General features: G+C 31.9%; 1 protein-coding gene across 2 annotated transcripts; it reads left to right on the top strand.

Annotated features, from left to right (window-relative positions):
- Positions 1 to 6419: 6419 nt before the first annotated feature.
- LOC122306673 (IQ domain-containing protein IQM1-like) lies at positions 6420 to 9890 on the top strand. 2 transcript variants are annotated; one of them, XM_043119135.1, is made up of 9 exons: positions 6420 to 6767; positions 6977 to 7456; positions 7560 to 7674; positions 7783 to 7848; positions 8169 to 8257; positions 8391 to 8478; positions 8598 to 8828; positions 8923 to 9024; positions 9173 to 9890. In XM_043119135.1, exons 2-9 carry the CDS (start codon positions 7047 to 7049, stop codon positions 9608 to 9610), a joined length of 1539 nt encoding a protein of 512 aa, XP_042975069.1. In that variant the 5' UTR covers positions 6420 to 6767; positions 6977 to 7046; the 3' UTR covers positions 9611 to 9890. The 2 variants fall into 2 exon arrangements, with proteins under 2 accessions (XP_042975069.1, XP_042975070.1); XM_043119136.1 differs by having other exon boundaries at positions 6421 to 6766; positions 6998 to 7456.
- The last annotated feature ends 10479 nt before the right edge of the window (positions 9891 to 20369 follow it).

The following is a 20369-nucleotide window of genomic DNA, read 5'->3' as shown; positions in this document are numbered from 1 at the left end:
TTGGACCTAATTCTGTCCGTGGCTACGAGTTGGAAATCTCTCAGTCAAGGGGTAGCACTAGGTGCACTACTATTACTACTTACTCGGTATTGGAATTTACCCAATCCTTTGGTACCATCATTCATTAGTCATGACCATTACGTAATTTTATATATTAAAACATTCATTCCTTCCAGTTCTTTCCTTTATTGTCATTCATCAGGTGTATCAGATCATTTCATAGAACATCTTTTCGTAACATAAAACATAAAATTCATCGTTCATTTCATAAAATATACATACAATATATACTACATATAGCAACCGTTCACATGCATACAACTATTCTTGGGGTGCCTAAAAAGTGATTGCCAAATAAAGTTAGTACATATATATACTTAAACTTTAATACCTTAGCATAGATTCATAAAGTATTTTTATTCTAAGAAAAATATTTATTTTCATTTCATTTCATAAAAGACTATTTTTGTAAAAGCATTTTATAAAGCATTCATTTTCATTTTCATACTTTCATACTTTTAAAAACTCTAAAAGAGCATGATCGTAATACTTACAGCCTGGCTCCACGCTAAGAACATTTCATCCAGTCCGTTCATGTGTGTGTCAGATGACAACTTACATGCATTCATAATCTCACGTCATTTCCTTTTCATTTGAAAGAACACTAAATGTAAAACTTATATAATAAAACTATTCCTAACTCTTAGTCCATTCTATTCCACATGACCTTAACCTCTCATTGGTTCTTGACTTAAACTAGTCATTGTCCAATTAATCTCCTTTAACCATTTACTCGCATGCTTCTTCATGACATCTCTATTTGTGCAAACTTACACCTCTAGGTATTCTAATATCCATTCATTTCACTTACACATGTCATCATCAAATCCTTGAAGTATAACCATTTTCATAAATCTTAAGCCTAGACTATGAACCTAGAAATCCCAACTTCATTTTTGACTAACAAAGTGAGCTTCCATGCTTCACTTCAATCTCTAACCATTATTCATGAGCCTACAACTAAATCACACTCCACCATATAACCCAACTCTAGTCACAATACCTTCTTTTTTTCTTTCTTTTTTTTTTTTTTTTTTTTTGAGTAAAACATCAATACTATATTGATACTAGAGAAACAGCGGAGGAAAACATATTACAAAATTGGGCTAGCACCCAATTCAACCACATCCTCAGCCAACTCAAGGGATTCCTTGACTAGACAGTGAGCAACATAGTTGCCACTTCTTCTTATAAAACTCACCATACACTTATTAAAATTAGACAACAAGACTCTAATGTCATGTAAGACCAAACCCACACTATCCCATCAATCAGTATGCTTTTGAAGGCTTTGAACTACAATCTGAGAGTCACCTGCTTGTAATAAGAACTTGGTTTTTCAATTGCTGATCCTACATCTCATCTTGTCCAAGATACCCTTAAAAGCAGCATGTCTTGTTCTTCCTATGAGAGTAGGAAGACCAAGATATTTCTCATAGCAGGAAGTAGATCGAGTGCCAGCCAAGCTCAGGATATAATCTTTGGTAGCTTTCCTAGTATTGGCACTAAAGAAGATGGAAGTCTTGGCTTTGTTGAGTTGCTGCCCTGATGCCTTTTTGTAGATGCCAAGTATCCTATTAAGAGTAGCCCACTCCCTTGCATTAGCTCTACAAAAGAGCAAACTATCATCAAAACCAAGTTACTCGGTTTACGTTCCTTCTGCGGTTGGACAACTTTCTCTGGAGCCTCCTTAGGTTTAAGAAAAGGAATATCTGTTTGCACATCACAACCTATAAAGACTCCATCTAAAGATGTTGTCGAGTCCTCCCCCTTTAGGAAGCTTCCAAGTTTAGAGCAATTAGGTTGTGTTTTTGGCTTCATAGACTCTGCATCTGCCTTATTTGGGAAGCCCATGAATTGCTCCTGATCAGACTTTTTTCTAGGGTTGGGTTCCTCACCACAGGTCCCAACAGGGACCTCGCCCTGCTGCCTCCGAGGATGGTGGATATCCCCCGTAGCACCACCGTACTTCCTTGATTCAAAGATCTTGGAGTTCAGCGGTTGAGGCCTCAACTATGGTCCAAACACAGCCTAAAAAGACTCTATCTAAAGGTGCTGTCGGGTCCTCCCCCTTTAGGAAGCTTCCAAGTTTAGAGCAGTTAGGTTGTGCTTTTGGCTTCATAGACTCTACATCTGCCTTATTTGGGAAGCCCATGAATTAATCATGATCAGACTTCTTTCCAGGGTTGGGTTCCTCACCACAGATCCCTCCAGGGACCTCGGCCTGCTGCCTCCTAGGATGGTGGATAGCACCATTGTACGTCCTTGCTTCAAAGATCTTGGAGTTCAGCGGAAACTGCGTGGGTTTGGAGTCACCAACAAGATATACACCTCTCTGAGATTGACACCCTTTCGCCTTATGAGATAATATGCCACAATAAAAACAAAAGGATTGCAATCTTTCATACTTCATGGAGACCCAATACTTCTGGTTTTCCAGCTGCAACCATTTTCCTCATAACAATGATTTGGTCAAGTCCACTACCACATGGACCCTCATACACTTACCCCATGTCCTTCCTTTTGAATTAGATTCCACATAGATCACATGATCAATCGATGAGGTAAACTTCTTACCAAACTCTGCATTCATAACAGCCAAAGGTAGTCCATATAGTTGGATCCAAAAACGCACAAACTGAAAGTGCACCGCGTTGAGTGGGATAGATTCATCCAATTCTTGAAGAGAGACTAGGTTCCTATCAAAGAACCACGGACGCTCACCCAAGACTCGCTCTTTATCAACAAGGAACTGGAAGTCTATTAAGAAGCGATGGTCACCCAAGTCTTTGAACTTCACCCAACCCTCTAATCTCCATATTTGTGACATGGTCATATGGAAGGCTTCGTTATTCATTCCCTTCTCACACATCACACCCCCAACAATGCAGAACTTTCCAAGTAAAACACTCTCCTTCGCTTCATCAGGATAAACCAAGAAGACTACAGTTTCCTCCTTTGACAGTGTGAGGTTCTCCCATCTCCTCGCTAGCTCCTCTTCCTCCATTCCCATGCACTCAACAACAAGACTCAAACTCTTACAAGAAGAGACTTACACCCTTGCACATGCAAGGGTACTCAAACACCTCACTCTTTCTCTAGAGAGAAAAGAGAAGGACTCCATACTTCGCAGTCACAATACCAATCTTTAAATAATTGCCTTCCTCTAAGCATAATCCAATCCACACAAGTCAACCAAGCATACTCATACAATCCAACAAACACACGTGTCATACCCTTCTATCACCTAAGACCAACATATAATCCAATTAAGATCAACAAAGGCCATCCATACATAATACACTCAAGGTACATACTTTGCCCAAATACATATCATCCTGTCCCTTGCAATTCAAACCAATACACATACATGAAGTTTGTCTATACCATTTATACACATACACTACACATTTATAAATCTTTATGAGTTACAATCATGACTCCACAAAACTACAACAATTTATCACTTCAATAATTATTACTAGCTTACATCATCCTACTCCAATTACCCATAAGCACACTTAATGTATAAAACATGGTTGCTGCCTAAACCATTAATTTCTTGCACATGCAACTCCATATACAACAACCTACCCATTTACAAAACTTTGCTAGCACCACTTCAACTTCCTTAGCCCATGACATGATCAAACACCATATCGTGCAACTACACCTACACATCCACACTTACTCATCAATCACAATCATAACCATATCTCCCTCTTCTAAGGCTACCACAATCCACACAACCATATACACATAACAAATCTGTCCAACTGTCCAAGTGCTCAAACACAAAACCAACATCCAACAAACACATAAACATAATATTTTTTTCAATGCAAAAAGGGACAGAAATTATATCCTAAGTGGTTGGGCGCCAAAGCTGGGCAGTGGTGGCTCTCGGTGGCTGGTGGTGGCTCCCATTAGTGGGTCTGAGTTATGGTGGCCTTGGCCACAGCAAGGAGGGGCTGTGGTAGAGGAGGAAAAGATGGGTTGTTTATATACAGAAACCCTTGTAAATTTTTAGAAATAATCTCGGTGTCATAACCCTTGTAACTTGTAAGATGATTTTATTATTTAAAATATACTAATTTTTTAAAAAAAAAATTATATCACAGTATATTTTTAAAATATGCGTTAAACACCATGATGATCACGGCATTTTGTTCAAATAATTGAATAGATAAGCCAAAAGCATATGGTCCCCCAAACCCCCTTTAAATAAAAGATATTTATTAAAGCAAGCTAGCACTTTATCTATTGAATGAATGGCCGATGGTGATCACGTTGAGTCGTCCACAACCAGTGAAATTACAGGGAAATAATCAAATTTGTTCATTTCCATCAATTCCTCAATCACGTGGACGACTCCACTCCCACATTTCTAAATAAAACACATATATTATACATCAGCACTTTAACAATTGCTCTTCTCTAAATAAAATTTTATTTTAATTTATTTAAAAAATTGACACGACTATTAAATACATTATAATTACGTATTTGTTTAATAATGCTACGTATAGTTATAAAGTATATAAATACCGTACAATCGTTTTGAAAAATAATATAGTTTATTATTAAAAAATTAATTTTTTCTTCATGTGAGTCTCATATTTATTTTATTTTTTTAAATAATTATACGTCATTTGTATAATTACAATTATAACTATCATTTCTCCTTTCAATAACATTAGCACCATTTCATGCAGCATATAAATTCAATGCTTTTTGAGATAGATTGGAGTGTAATATTTATGGTCTTATTTTTTTATATTATTTTACTTTGTTAATTTCGTATATATTTTAAGTAATTATTTTGGTATTTCTTGTTGTATAATTTATATTTTTGTTTTGGTTTATACTTGACAAAAGAGAAGTAAATAAAGTCTATCCCACTTATATGAATTATCTTTTCTAAATCAAAGTCACCAATGTATTTCAGTCTAATCTGATTTAGACGAAAAGTCAAGTTTGAAAAGCAAACGGGAAAAAATCATAAACGGAAAGGCCAATCAAATCAAACACGCATAGATGGTCTCGATTTTTGACAAATCCACGTTCATTTGTTTGACCCTGAAAATATTATGCAGAAGGGAACATCTTCTCCCACTGATATTCTCATGGTCTTAGGCTATAATGGATTTTCCTGCTTTCCAAAACCTCTTCAATTCTCGATTAATTAGGTTATTTTGGAAATTTATAATATTTTAAAATTTTTTAAATGATAGTTAAATAGTTTGAGTTAAAATGTTTTATTAAATTTTGATAAATGAGAGAAAAACATTGAGTAAAAATATTATAAAGTTATAAAAATTATTTGAATATAATTTTTATTTCGAAATTTGAAAATTTTGTATTGCTTTTTATATTTTATTTGAAATTTTAATAAAGTTGTGTTGGATTTTATGTTTAGATAATGATTAAGTATTGATTATATGAAAAAAAAAATTAAAAATTTGAAATTGAAAAGCGTTTTGTTTGAATGATGTTTTAAAAGAAAATTATGAAAAGTTTTGAAAATATCTAAAAAAATGTAAGGCATATTTGAATAATGAGATCACTGAGATGAGAATTTTGTTAACAATAATAAAATGATTTGTGAATGATAATGAAATGATTTGAATAAAATATTTTATTAAGTTTTGAAAAAATGAGAGAAGTTAAGTAAAAATATTATAAAATTAAAAAAAATGTTTTAATATTATTTTTTTATATTTTGTTTGCAAGCTTAAAAAATTATAATTATTAGTTGAAAATTTAAAACTTACAAAATATTTTATATTTCTATAATTTTTATATAAAAACTATAAAAATTTTTGAGTATACAACTCTTTAAACAATATTTTTGGTCTAGTTGGATTATAAAATGGTACGAGATATTTTATTAAAAGTTGAATAAAATATTATTACAATATAATTTTTATTTTAATATTTAAATATTTTAAATTATTTATTATGTTTTGTATTAAAAAAATTAATAATTGCATGGGAAGATGGGGATGGCACATCAAGATTCAAGATAATGCACATTTCACTGTGCAGGAACGGAAGAGTCAAGAGACACTATAGTAAACTCTGTCTCTGTCTGTGTCTCTGCTGAAAGAAAGGTCCATAAAGATATGTGAGAAAACACGCAGAAACGCAGGTTGCAACAAAAAGCCGCGGAAGTTCCAACAGGCGCGTGCGTGCGTGACCAAAGCCATTACCAAAGACTTGTTGACCGCTAATGAAATACACACAAAACGAAATCCCAAGTCCTGGAGATTCGTGTTTTTTCATGGAAGCCCGCTAGGGTTACTTTCTTTGACCGTCAATCTCCATCTTCATAACTCATATGTTGGCGCTATGGTCCGTACTCTGGGGAAATGGGAACACGTTACACGACCCTTTATAAAAGAGTTTCCCACCTTCAAAAGCGTACCCAGAATGCCAATCTTTGAATTCATCAAATCAACCACTCGTGGTTTTGAACCAAATTAGCTTCTTTTTTCTAATTATAAACGCGTTGTTTGAAGGTCAACTACTGGAAATCATGTTTCCTTTTTAACGTATATATAAGCCAAGCCAGGCAACCTTAACTTGTTAAGACTCGAGTCATACTCATCTAGCTTGTACGTAGGGTGGGTTGTTGGTTGATTCATCCATTTAGAATTCCGTTGGGACTGAAAGAACAAGGACATCTTTGAAACATATTTTGCTGGTAAGTTATCATTACTCTTCATAGTGGATTTTCATATTTGTTTTTTGTTTTTGGTGCTGTTGTGCTTTTGATGGTACAAGAGCAGCAGTTTTGCCTCTTTTCTTCAGAGTCTGTTTCTTCTCTCTCTCTCTGCCTTCCTGAGGCATGAACATGATTCCTTCTACTATTTTTCTATTTTGTATAATCTCATTCCCTGGTGGCTAATATGAATGTCTTAATCATTTTGGGCAGGCGTTCATTTTCCTTCCAACATATTGAGTTTCGTGGTGCTTCTAAATCTATGGGTTTGGCCTACAACATCGGTTTGAGCCCCAAAGGTGGACGTGCGACTTTGAGAACAGACAGCTTTAAGAAAACTGATTCAGAAACCTTGAGCCTGTCGGGTTGTTGTAATAATACGAGAAGTAATCATTTAAGCCGCTTAAGCGATTGCAAACCCGAAAATGTTGTTCTCGAAACTGGTCTTTCATTCAAGAGTCTTGCTCAAGAAAAGGAGAACATAGGTACTAACTGCAATGGATTGAAACATAACCCAATTCCAACACTTTCTCTGCCAGAACAGGCAGTATTTTTTTCTCCGAGACCCAAAAGTGAGCTTGATGCTGCTGCGGTTAAGCTCCAAAAAGTCTACAAAAGTTACAGGACTCGAAGAAACCTTGCAGATTGTGCAGTGGTTGTGGAAGAGCTATGGTTAGTCTATCTCAGCGTTATCTAAACATGTGAATTTGGATGTTTCTTTGATCCTGAGTTTTGAGAGCTTGGTTTGATTAATCGATTGCTTCATATAATGTAGGTGGAAAGCATTGGACTTTGCTGCTCTAAGGCGTAGTTCTGTGTCATTCTTCAATGTTGAGAAAACGGAAACTGCTGTTTCGCGGTGGGCGAGGGCAAGGACAAGAGCAGCCAAGGTGCTTATACACCTCTAAAATCCCAAGCTTCTGCATAACATGATTTTATATCTTCTTGATCTATTGGATCATTTTAGGATATTGATTAAGAAGAATTACTGATTATAGGTTGGAAAGGGCTTGTCCAAAGACGAGAAAGCTCAAAAACTAGCTCTGCAGCACTGGCTTGAAGCTGTAAGTTCTCAACTATATAACAATTCTACTTGCATCACACTATATATGATGTGGTGCATTTATCATTATTTAATAATAAAAAATATATAATAAATGATCATTTAGTAGTAATAAATATGCCTCAAAATGGTATTATGGTATATAGAATTTTCTATAAATCAATATCAAAATGGTAAAGTTTCATTGCAACTTGGGTACATTATTGTTATCAAAGTTGACTTGAACTTGCCCTATGGGTCCATGACATAAGCTAACTCGGAAACTTTGCTAGTAGAGCCAGTGGTCTAATCAGACTCCTTTTGTTTTTATCTTTTCTGCAGATTGACCCGCGCCATAGGTATGGGCACAACCTCCACTTGTACTATGATGTCTGGTTTAAAAGTGAGAGCACTCAACCATTCTTCTATTGGTAAGTAGTTCTTTTAGAAACCCCTTCCTTTGTTTACTCTGTTTGGTTGATGCCTGACTGTTGGAAATAATAGAGAGATTTGGAATCTTATGCCTTAATTGATTCTATTAACATGCTGATTTATGAAATGAAGGCTGGATGTTGGAGATGGAAAAGAAATAAACCTAGAGAAATGCCTGAGGACTGTTCTGCAACGCCAATGTATCAAGTATCTTGGACCAGTAAGTTCTATTTCTAAACCAAACTGTAGTTTCATTCTCTAACGCATATATATGTCAAATCAAACAAAATATGTCACTCATGTATACTTACAATATCCTTTTTGATGTTGGCATTTCAGAATGAAAGGGAAGCATATGAAATAATAGTTGAAAATGGGAAGCTTGTTTACAGACAAAGTGGACTGCTCCTGGAAACCGTGGAGGGTTCTAAGTGGATATTCGTTCTCAGTACAACAAGAGCTTTGTATGTGGGTCAGAAGAAGAAAGGTGTGTTTCAACATTCGAGCTTTCTTTCCGGGGGTGCCACAACAGCAGCTGGAAGATTAGTGGCCCACGATGGGGTTCTTGAGGTACAATTTTCATGCATGCATGTCTGTATTTGTTAACAGCTTATTGAACTTCTATGTACATATCTAACTTTAACCATTTAACGTAATATTTCAGGCTATTTGGCCATACAGTGGTCATTATCACCCTACAGAAGAGAACTTCAGGGAATTCATTACCTTTCTTGAAGAGAACCAAGTAGATCTCACCAATGTGAAGGTACATATTCTTAATTTAATAATTTCTTTGCCTTTAACCTCAACAAATACATAAATTATGATATATATATATACACACATATATATAACTTTGAACCAATGTTTCAAATTAAAAGGCTGATTCTGATCTCTACAATTTTCATCTCCAGAGATTTGCAATCGATGATGACAGTGTATCATTTAAGGTCACTGGTGAAGAGCCAAACCCAGAATCATTTATGGGGCGTGCTAAATCTATGCAATCAGAGGATTCAAAGACAATGGCCCGAGAGGAGATTAGAATCATAGCCGCAAATAAGAATGCTAACGTGGGTGTGCCACCAGTTTTCGCCTCAGCCAAGCCCTTGTCTTGCAAATGGACGACAGGGCTTGGACCCCGAATTGGGTGCGTCCGGGACTACCCTACAGAGTTACAATCGAGAGCATTGGAACAAGTTAACCTATCACCAAAGCTGCCATCAGGACCTCTCCACAAATACGGTCCAATTCCTTCCCCACGGCCCAGCCCAAAGGTTAGGATGTCCCCCAGGCTTGCATCCATGGGACTCCCAATGAGTCCCCGGACCCCTATTCCTGCAGCTAACTAAGCCAATTCATCGAAGGGGAATGGCTCAAGGGCACTTCTAGTAACAACATTTCCAGCAAATGAGGGGACAAAGGGGCTAACTCTTTTTTTATTCCCCTTCATGATTTTAATATCAATTTATTTTCTTCCTCACAATTTATTGATTCATTTTTTAGATGGCTTAAATGGGCCAAATATGTTTTTTTTCCTTCCAATTTTGATTCATTGAGGGTTTCATTATTCTTTGTTGTAAACAGAAAGTTGAGGTTATAAAATATATATTAATTCTATTATTGTTCTCCTTTCTATACTTTCGTTTTCTTTTCATATTCCAATGTTTGTTTCCCAAAAGGCAATATTCTTTTATATAATAAAAAATAGTACAATATGGGTAAAAAATCGGATTTATAGTCGTATTCGTGTCAAGTCATGATTACTAAATTAAACAAATCAACTTGGATATAACCTAAAATTAAACACGGATTATACCCTAAAACCTAAATGGGATATAACCTAAAATAAAACGAGGATAATAAATAACGACTCGGCCTGCAAAAGAATTGTTTGATAATTAATTTTTATTAGTTTAATCTAAATATTGCTTTTTTAATCCATTTAAATCTATTTCAACTTATTTCGCATAAATAGATTGCCTTGACCTATATTTTGATCAAATTAATATAATTCCAAATATAATAAAATGCAAGAATGACTATATAAATTATTTACAATCACAACTAGATTTATGATAAAATATCTTATAATCAATATTCAAACCAATAATTTATAAGAAAATCCATACTTCCATAAAATAATTAATTAGTCATAATAATATTAAAATTATATCCCAACAACAATAAAGATATACAAAACTAAACACTTATAAAATCTGATAATAGAATTTTTTGAATTATATCAGTTGATAGTAGGTTTCGCTAGTTGACTAACAATTGATCTGTTTATTAACCACCATTTATCGGATCAATTCGTTTTGACCAAAACTTATTTATATCAAATCAAAATCTAGTTATATAATGTTGGATTTACAGATTATGCCATATATTAGGACTCTAGAGTACAAAATACAAAGGAGAACAGACATTACATAAAGTTGCACAAGAAATTAAAAAAAACACAAATATACAGGCTCTTATCGTAAAAATTAGAGGTGATGTTTAATGTCAAATCATTTGAGTTGGTCGATTGTGAGATCATAAATAAATCAACTTTAACCCGAGTCAAATAACTAAATGTATAGGTTAAGTTCGAGAAAACATCTAGGCAAAATGAGATAAATAAAATGCAAAATCTCTCATTCTCTCTCTCTCTCTCTCTCTCTCACTCTCACTCTTACTCCCTCGTTCAACCCAAAATGCACCCTCCACTTCCGGAAGTTCCAGACTCACGTGCGAGGACAGTAGCAGCAAACTGGATTTGGAGTTTGGAGCAGAGTAACTGGTATAGGGAATATATGTATTTCGTATTGAATTAAATACCAGGCGTATTGATACTTTTTGATCAATACGGTTGGTTTTCAGTGTATTATTTTGTTTTGGGGTACTGGTTGAAATTAGTAAATTTTTATAATTAATGTAATAATTATGATTTTTTTATAATTTTTACTATAATTCTCATATTTGAAGACTATTTTTTTTTAATATTTTTTTCTCAAGAATTGAAAATCAAATCCCTACTCCCTTTTTTGTGACGAAGATAATAATTATATTTTTAAATAATTAGATTGAGAACTTAGAAATATTATTGAGTTTTATAAATATATGTTTTAATTTTTTAAGATTTGAATTGATATTATTTTAAAATATAATTTACACATATATAAATAATTTATTATATATAAACTATTCCGAATGGTATTAGTATCTAAATATTTCATTTTAATGTCTTCGTCAAAACGATTACCAAAACGGTATTCAAAATTTTGATTTGGAGCATCAATGACAGGCCAATAAATTTCAGTGCTCAAGGTAAGTATCTTCTTTGATAGCACTTACAATGGATGAAAAATGATTGTGTCATGTACTAATATTAATATTATATCTCAATAACAATGAAATCATATAAAAATAAACACTTGCAGAATTTTATACTATAACTTATTTGAGTTATATGAGTTGATTATGGGTTTCATTAATTGATCTACAATTGATCCGTTTATTAATCATATCTTATTGGGTCATCATGTTTTAATCCAAACTCATATATATCAAAACTCAAACTCACTTATTTTATTATATCATGATTGTGTTGAGTTTACGACTCGTGTCATATATTGCCATCCTGACGTAAAGTATAAGATAGGACAAACATTACATAAAATTGTACAACAAAATAATAAAACACAAATATAAGGGCTCATGTCATAAAAATTAGATGTGACATTTCATATCAAGTCATTTGAGTTGATAAATTCTGAGGTCATAAATAAATAAACTTTAAGCCAGTTCAAATAACTAAATATATCAGTTAAGTTCGAGAAAGCATCTACACAAGATAAGATATATGAGATGCAAAAACTATCTACTTATAAAACAGTGTGACCCACCATCTTACGAGTGTGGAATTCCTGAATTTGAGCTTAGTTAAGGGGTAAATTAGCAATGTAGTTAACTTGTATGTACTTGTTTTTAAATTATTGTAAGGGCTAATAAATTAATAACTTGTTAGAAACGTTAAGGAGACCTAGAAATAAGGTGAAACAAGGGATCCACTTCATTATCCAGCGTACTTGCCTTTGCCTTTTCATTTTCTTGGTGCCTTCGTTGGTTTGTCCTTTTGTCTTCTTAATAGTTGTATCCAGCTCTCCCACTAAACTATGGAGTCAAAGATGTTTTCTTCATTACTCGGCTAACAAAACATGTATTTCAACTCATTTTGGTCCAGTCTTCATGAAAATGATATTCTGGATTTGTTGAAGGTAGGCCGTGTAAGGATGCATGGTAAAACTTGGACGCAGTCCATGTTGCCCGTATTGCCTCCCATTTTAGCGTCACTATGATTTTATAAGAGATGCATCGACGTGCCAACTTCGTCGCGCACAATAGAGACAAGAGACCATAGTCTTTTTTTTAGATTAATGATACGTACAAATTTTAAATAGATAAATTTTGAGTAAATCTTTTGTCAAAAAAGTAAGTTTTATTAAAAAAATTGATTTTTTTACATCTTTTCAAAGTGAGATCTACTTTTATTATATAAAATCTTCCACGGATTTATCTATTTAAAATTTGTATAATATATTTCTTTTCTAACAATTAGTCCAACGTGCTTTCGTCTATTTCGTACTCATAAACATTTACTTGACCTTAATTTTGTATGTAGACCAGCGTGAATGTTTGTCCAAGAACATTTGCTTGACCCTAATTTTGTAACATAATGCACTACTTTCCATGTTTACCCAGGAAATTGATTACAGATGTAGGGTTCTGTAGACTCTAATCTTGTTTGTTTAAAGTCGTACGTGTTACCTTAGTTCGAGGATAGTTCTCAATATGATAGGTCCCAACTCAGAAAAATGCGAAAGTAAATAAACAAGTTTCTCTTCGGGTGAGAAAGTACCACAAAGTTTGAATAACAAATGATTTTCTACCCCTTCATTGACGATTGTAGGCTGCTTAAATAAGCAAAACCTCATACAACGTAAACCACATAAACCGAAATAATAGGACTAACCACAAGACACAAACACACGTAAACAATACAAGAAAAACATAACACAACTACATGAATTAAAAGGAACGTAAATCACGCAACAATAACTACTGAAGATCCATTTGCAACTGAAGACTGACTCATTCGCACGTCTCTCTACTGGATGACGACCCAGTCCTGCCCACCACTTTCCACGTGCCTTATTGGTTCCGTCGACTGCCCACTACGTTGCATGCATGCTGCATGCAACGTTCTTTCATGTATGGTTTCATCCCAAATATCTGGGATTTGGCTTATGGGCCCTCCCAGATCGCCGTGGCTTATCACAATAAGGCCAAATGTTTTTCTTATTTACTTATTTATTATTTTATATATTTAAATATTATTTAAAAAAATCACAATGTAATTAAAAAATATTTTCTTGATTATTAAATTAAATAAAATAAAAAATTATGAAGAATTCAACGTGAGTTTAGCTCTTTCCTTGTTTGTTATTCTTCTGCTACACTGACAATGTTGTCTACTATTTTTTGTCATCATTAGAATCATAACTTCTCGGAAACAGCTTAATGCAGCCGAGTTGCACACACCTTTGCGCACGAAGAAAGCTTGGCGCGGCCAGCTGGAAATTGATATGGTGCGTTTCAATGAGGGATGCGTCAGGAAGGAGAAATGGAGAGACAGGAGAGGAGAAATCTTCACAAAGTCCACTATTTTTCCAGTCCTCAAGCTTGAGTAAGAAGTGTATAGGGTGGGAAACATATATTACAAAGTTTTCTGAAAAAATGACGAACGGTATGTTGCACGACCAGAAAGATATTGAGTAGCAAATGGTTTGCATCGCTGGTCCTTTAGATCTTTGACCATAACCAGAATCTCATCGGCAGGTTGAGAAAAACTGCCCAGCATGCCTTTATACCCTTTAAGTCATTTTCATCAGTGCTAAGAATCCACCTAAGCTCTTGAGCACATGGAATGATTTGCTTTCCGAGGCTCTTTGCCAGAACATGAGGCATTGCAGATAAGTGCTTTGCAATTTCAAGATCTGACAAGCCTAACAATTTGAAAAAAAATCCAACACTGGCTTAAAAATCTTTTGAGCATTTTACGTACACAATGTGGGAGGCTTCATTGTCAAAGTTTTTATTTGCTTATCACTAAAACCATAAGATTTTAAAAACTCAACAAAAGTGTGTGCATCACTTTCTAGCACAGTTGGGTATCTGCTAAGCATTTTGGTGAGACTAGAGCAAGAAAATCCCAAGTATTCAAACACGTCCAATTTGGGCATAAGTACTGTTTGATATGGGTTTGCGTCAAACCGTGATTTCCTAGACCTGAGTAGGAATTCTTGAGCTTCTTCAAACGAATCTAGGAGGAAGGAGACTGTTTTAGAGATTGTGGGTCCTAGAATTAGGAAGTTCTTAGACGGTCTCAGAGAGGAGGTTGAGAAAAATTTTGGTTGAGTTTCTGAGATGGGTTTCAAATAGGAGATGGGTTGTTGACGTGATTTGTTTTTTCATTTTTATATAAAAAAAATTAAAGCTGAGTACCGTGTCAGCTTTGTCCGTGGAATGAGTGTGCAAAGTGCCTAGACGTAGAAGGGCTTTAATTTCTCTAGAGTTTTAATTCTTACAATCAAAATCGCATACTAATCTGTGTATCAATACTGATTCTTTCATACTTAAAATTTAAATTAGTACTGTTTTTAATAAAATTTACTTTTTAACCAATCACAATAAATTGGTGCACATATTAATGCACAAGTGTGCTTGTAACTAGACTTTTTCATTTCTCTAACCAGTAAGGCTTAAAAGAGTTTTACTACATACAAGCAAAGTCGCGTACTAATTTGCGTACTAATACTGATTCCTTCATACTTAAAATTTAAATTAGCATTGTTTTCAATAAAATCTACTTTTTGACTAATTACAATAGATTGGTGCACATATTAATGCGCAATTGTGCTTGCAACTAAATTTTTCCATCCTTTTAACACGAAATATTTATCACTAGGGTGAAAATTTAAACTAAAAGAATCAAAAAATGGGTCCAAATTGGTTCGGTATTGGAGGTTCAAAACCAATTTCTATATTGTAAAAACTGACTAGATCTCATCTGATTTTGATTATGTGATTTCTAAGATCGGTTTAAATATATATATATATATATATATAAATTTAATTTTTAATATTATATCAAATATCTTATATATATATGATTTTTATATATAATTATATATAATTTTATATCATATATGAAATAATTTTATATTATAGTTTATAACATAAAATTTTAATTTTAAATATGAACATTTATAATTTGTCTAATCATATGTTATAAGACTTATAGCATGATATTAGTATAGTATGATACTATGATATTAGCATAATATTATAATTTATAGTAGTAACACTATAATACTATGATATATTAATATATAATATAAATTGACACTTGATTAAAATTGAAAACCAAACCGAACCGAACTGGAATTGGTAAAATCAGACGTATCGATTTAGAAGGATAATCAGTGTGAAATTAGTTTTTGAAAATGAAAAATCGGTGTAACCGATTCGGTTATAAAAATTCTACAAAATCGGATCATTTACACCCCTCTATATAGCACATTCTTCTCATTCTAAAATTTGTACATATGACAAATATGGGGATATCTTACAAAATTTTGACTATGGATTTTCTTAATAAGTTAAGAATGCAAAATTATGGTACATTGTCCAAGGAGATATTTGAAACATGTTTCATTTTATTCTATCTCATCTTATCTCATTTCATTTCATTCTTAAATAATATTCAAATACAAACAATTTCAAACTAATCATTATAATTTTTTCAAATTTCTAAATAAAAAAAAAAAAATCAATTTTTCAAGTCTCAAAATAAAAATAATATTAAAATATTATATTTTCACAATATTTTCACTTTATAATATTTTTCATTTAATTTTTTTTCTCTCGTTTCCCAAAACCTAATAAATCTTTAACTCAAATTATCTTACTACTATTCATAAATGATCTTATTATTATTTACAAAATTTACATTTCATCTCATTTCCCAAACATTTCCTAAAATTTTAGTATTTTTGAAATCTAAGGCCCAAAGTATAAAAAGTAACATATAATAGGTCTCTCGACATTTACTAAGCATTTAATATTGCCTAAAAAACTATTCAATTAAGTATAAGTTTTGGGGGATTCATTTATATATATGTATCTTCCTCCTACTCTATATCCTATAATTGGAATAAGAATTATAAGATGTCTAAACTCGAGTTTTGTACACACACTAGATATAACCTATGGCTATATTCGAGTTGAGTTTAAAAGAGTCGAGACTATCCAAACTCAGCTCGAATATTAAAAAGTCACAGTCGGCCGATATTCAGTTCATACGAGGGCCAAGCTCTAAAATTTATTTCAAATTAGACTTGATTTGTAGAAAATCTATCTCCAACTTGCTCGTAACCCGAATCGTAAATCGAGTTGAATTTTATACTAGTGTTATTGTTTAATAATCGACTAAAATTTTAAGTTTGTGAACTGGTATTTTAGAAAACGAATTGAGTCTGAAAAGTATAAACGATCCATTAAACACCATATAGTTCTCCATTCTTCAAATAATTGGATTGATAATGGAAGTGAAGAGGCATAGACCATTGCACATGTAATTTGTACATTATATAAAAGGAAATCCTTGTTTATTTTTATAACTATTTTTATCTTATCTTATCTAATCATTATAACTTTTTCAAATTTTTATATAAAATTAAATCAAATTTAATTTTTGTAAATTTCAAAACAAAAGTAATATTAAAAAAAATTCTAACATTTTATTTAATTTTTAACTTTTATCTTAACTCATTGTATCTTATCTCATCTCATATGCAAAAACAAACAATGAGTATCTTGATAATGGGTCTCGATGATGAGTCTTGATTTTTTTTTTTTTGTTACTTAATAATTAAAAAAGTATTTTTTAATCATGATATTGTGATTTTTTAAAAATATTTAAAAAGGATTAAAAAATTCATGAAAAAATAAATAAATACATTTGTCAAGAGAATGTTGAGAGGAATTCACGAAGGCTTTAGTGCCACCTTAGAGTATCCTTAACGGATTATCCAAATGTAAAAATAAAGTCTCATTTAATTATTAGAGATGAAAAACTGCTTGCAATGGATTACACAAACTCAAATTTGTTGGCTTTGAGCTATAGTATATATAAAAGTAAAATCAAATTTGCTTGTTACTATTTAAGGAGCAAATGTTTATTTTATTATTTTATATTACTCATGATTACTAATTTAATTAGAATATGATTACTTATAAATAAAATATTAAAATATGATCAAATAAAATAAATTAATAATTAAAAAAATTAAATATTTTTTTAATTATTAATTACTTATTACTATATAATAAATAAATAGATAATTCAATATAGAGATTTGATGTGAATAATTAAAATTAAATTTATCTTAAATTATTTTATATATTATAAAAAAATAATTATTTCAATATAAAAATTTATATGAATGAAATAAGCAAAACTTAAATTTATCTTACATTTATTAAAAATATCTTTTAAGTTTAGATAATCCATCGAGATGCTCTTAAATAAATCCACCCAAACATCGAATTAATGACTCATCATGACGATTCATGATCACGATGACTTGTCCTTCCACCCAAGAATAGTCAATTAAAGGGGCTTTGCTACATATAGTCGATAAATATAATCGGTGTGCAGTTGGCTGTACAGAATGAATAAAAAGAAATTATAAAAAAAATTTTTTATATTCAGAAGGACCTACATGAATAAAAATAGTTATAAAAATAATTTTTTTTTCATGTAAATCCTGTATTAATTTATTTTTTTACAATTGACTGTATACCGACTACATCTACCGATTGCAAAAAGTATTTCTCCAATTAAAGAGAAGTGTTGCCGCCTCCGATTTCAACACGTCAAATGTGTTCCTTTTTTGCTCGATCTTCGTCAATCACGTGGACGACTCCCTCAATATTAAATATATACCATAAATTGCTACAATTATTAAGGAAATTATTGGAAATTATTTTTATTTTATTTTATTTTTAAATATCATTTAAATATAAATATTTTTAAAATAATCATTATAATTTTTTTAAAATAATGATTACAACTCTTTCAAATATTTAAATAAAAAAAAAACAATTCTAAATTTTTAAATTCTAAAACAAAAATAATATTTTAATTTTATAATATTTTTTATTTAATCTTTTTTCTTTCTTTTTCCAAAACTCAATAAATATTTAATTCAAACTACTTCGTTATTATTAACAAACTATCTTATTACTATTCATAAAATTCTCATATCATTTTAGAGTTTTGTTATATACAAGCACAGTTACGTACTAATCTGTATACCAATACTGATTCATTCATACTTAAAATTTAAATTAATACTGTTTTTAATAAAATCTACTTTTTGACCAATCACATCACATTAATGTATAGATTAGTACACAATTATGCTTGCAACTATATTTTTCCATCATTTTATTCTTTCAACATACCCTAAAAATGTATATGGATTAATTTATATTTTTATATATTTTCTAACATTTGTAAGCAAGAACAATGATACGGGTTACCCCACTAACTAAGTAAGTAAGAGTTTTACTACATTCAAGCAAAGTCGCGTACTAATCTGTGTACTAATACTGATTCTTTCATATTTAAAATTTTAATTAGCATTATTTTTAATAAAATATATTTTTTAACCAATCACAATAAATTAGTGCATATATTAACACACAATTATATTTACAACTAAATTTTTCCGAAATCATTTATGCTTCAACCTCATTAATGCTAGTACTACTGCATGTAAACCTTACAGGTAGCATCAACACTGCTTCCAGCAGCCCTTTAATTTGCTTCTTAATCATGCAAAAATTTAATATTTCTAATTTGGATTAGAAATACAATATATAATAATATTTGCTGCTCTTCCGGAATGTAATATTTATGATCAAAATTTTTTTATTTTTTTATGTGGCATTTTCGTATATACATGGTGTAATTCTTTCTAGTTTAATGTTTGATTTGGCTTATACTTCATTTTTGTGTACTCCATGCATATCTTACTAATTTAATTGATTCAAATAATTATTTTATATTAAGAAAATGATGCAGCAAATTATAACAGTAGAATGTATAAAAAAATAAATAAAAATTACTGTTTTAGAATTTTAGATTAAAAATATTAAAAATTTAAATTTAAATTTAAAAAAAGCCAATCAAATTAACACGCATGGTCAAAAAGGCCAATCTTAATTTAAACTCATAAAATCTGTCGTGTTTTTGAACGACGAGAGCCTTCCGTTGAATCCCACCCCAACCCAGAAGCTCTTTTCCTAGCTGTAGACGAATTGTTTAAAGAAAAAGTTTGAAGTTCAGGTGGAAATCCTTTTTACTTTTAAGAAGGTATATATATGTATATATATATATATACAAGCCAAGCCAGGCAACGTTTCCTGCTCAAGAATCATACACATCTAGCTTCTACACTGGAGGATTGTTGGTTGATTCATCCATTGAGAATTTGGTTGAAACTGACAGAAGTAGCTAGGACATCTTTGATACCTATTTTGCTGGTAAATTTATCATTAATCTTTACAGTTGTTTTTCGGATCTGTTACATCTTCGAAGCAACTTGCCTTCTTGTCTGTCTGTATCTTCTCTCTTTGCCTTCCCAATGCATGATTCCTTCTTTCTGTTTTCTTTTTTGTTTTCACCTATAATTTCATTCTCAGTTGGCTAATTTAAACTTGTTAATCATTTTGGGCAGGTGTTCACTTGCCTCACATATTGACTACTTTCTTGGTGCTAGTAAATCTATCGGTTTGGCTTACAACATCAGTTTTAACTTCCAAAGGTGTTCGTGCGGCTTCGAAAACAAACGACTTTAAGAAAATCGATTCAGAATTCAGAAACCATGAACCTCTCAGATGGTTGTAGTAAGATGAGAACTAATCATTTAAGCTGGTTTAAGAGATTGCAAACCCGAAAATGTTGTGCTTGCATTGATTACAATGTATTGAAAT

This window comes from Carya illinoinensis, chromosome 4 (genome assembly GCF_018687715.1).
Source record: "Carya illinoinensis cultivar Pawnee chromosome 4, C.illinoinensisPawnee_v1, whole genome shotgun sequence".
NCBI lineage: Eukaryota > Viridiplantae > Streptophyta > Magnoliopsida > Fagales > Juglandaceae > Carya > Carya illinoinensis.
Note: the sequence above shows the minus strand (reverse complement) of the source record. Positions and strands in the feature narration are given on the sequence as shown.

Bases quoted from the DNA above. Each gene is read 5' to 3' on its own strand.
- LOC122306673 (XM_043119135.1), top strand. From the start codon at position 7,047: ATGGGTTTGGCCTACAACATCGGTTTGAGCCCCAAAGGTGGACGTGCG. The intron at 7,457-7,559 runs GTTAGTCTATCT...CATATAATGTAG, and splicing joins GTGGTTGTGGAAGAGCTATG to GTGGAAAGCATTGGACTTTG. The intron at 8,829-8,922 runs GTACAATTTTCA...GTAATATTTCAG, and splicing joins CCCACGATGGGGTTCTTGAG to GCTATTTGGCCATACAGTGG.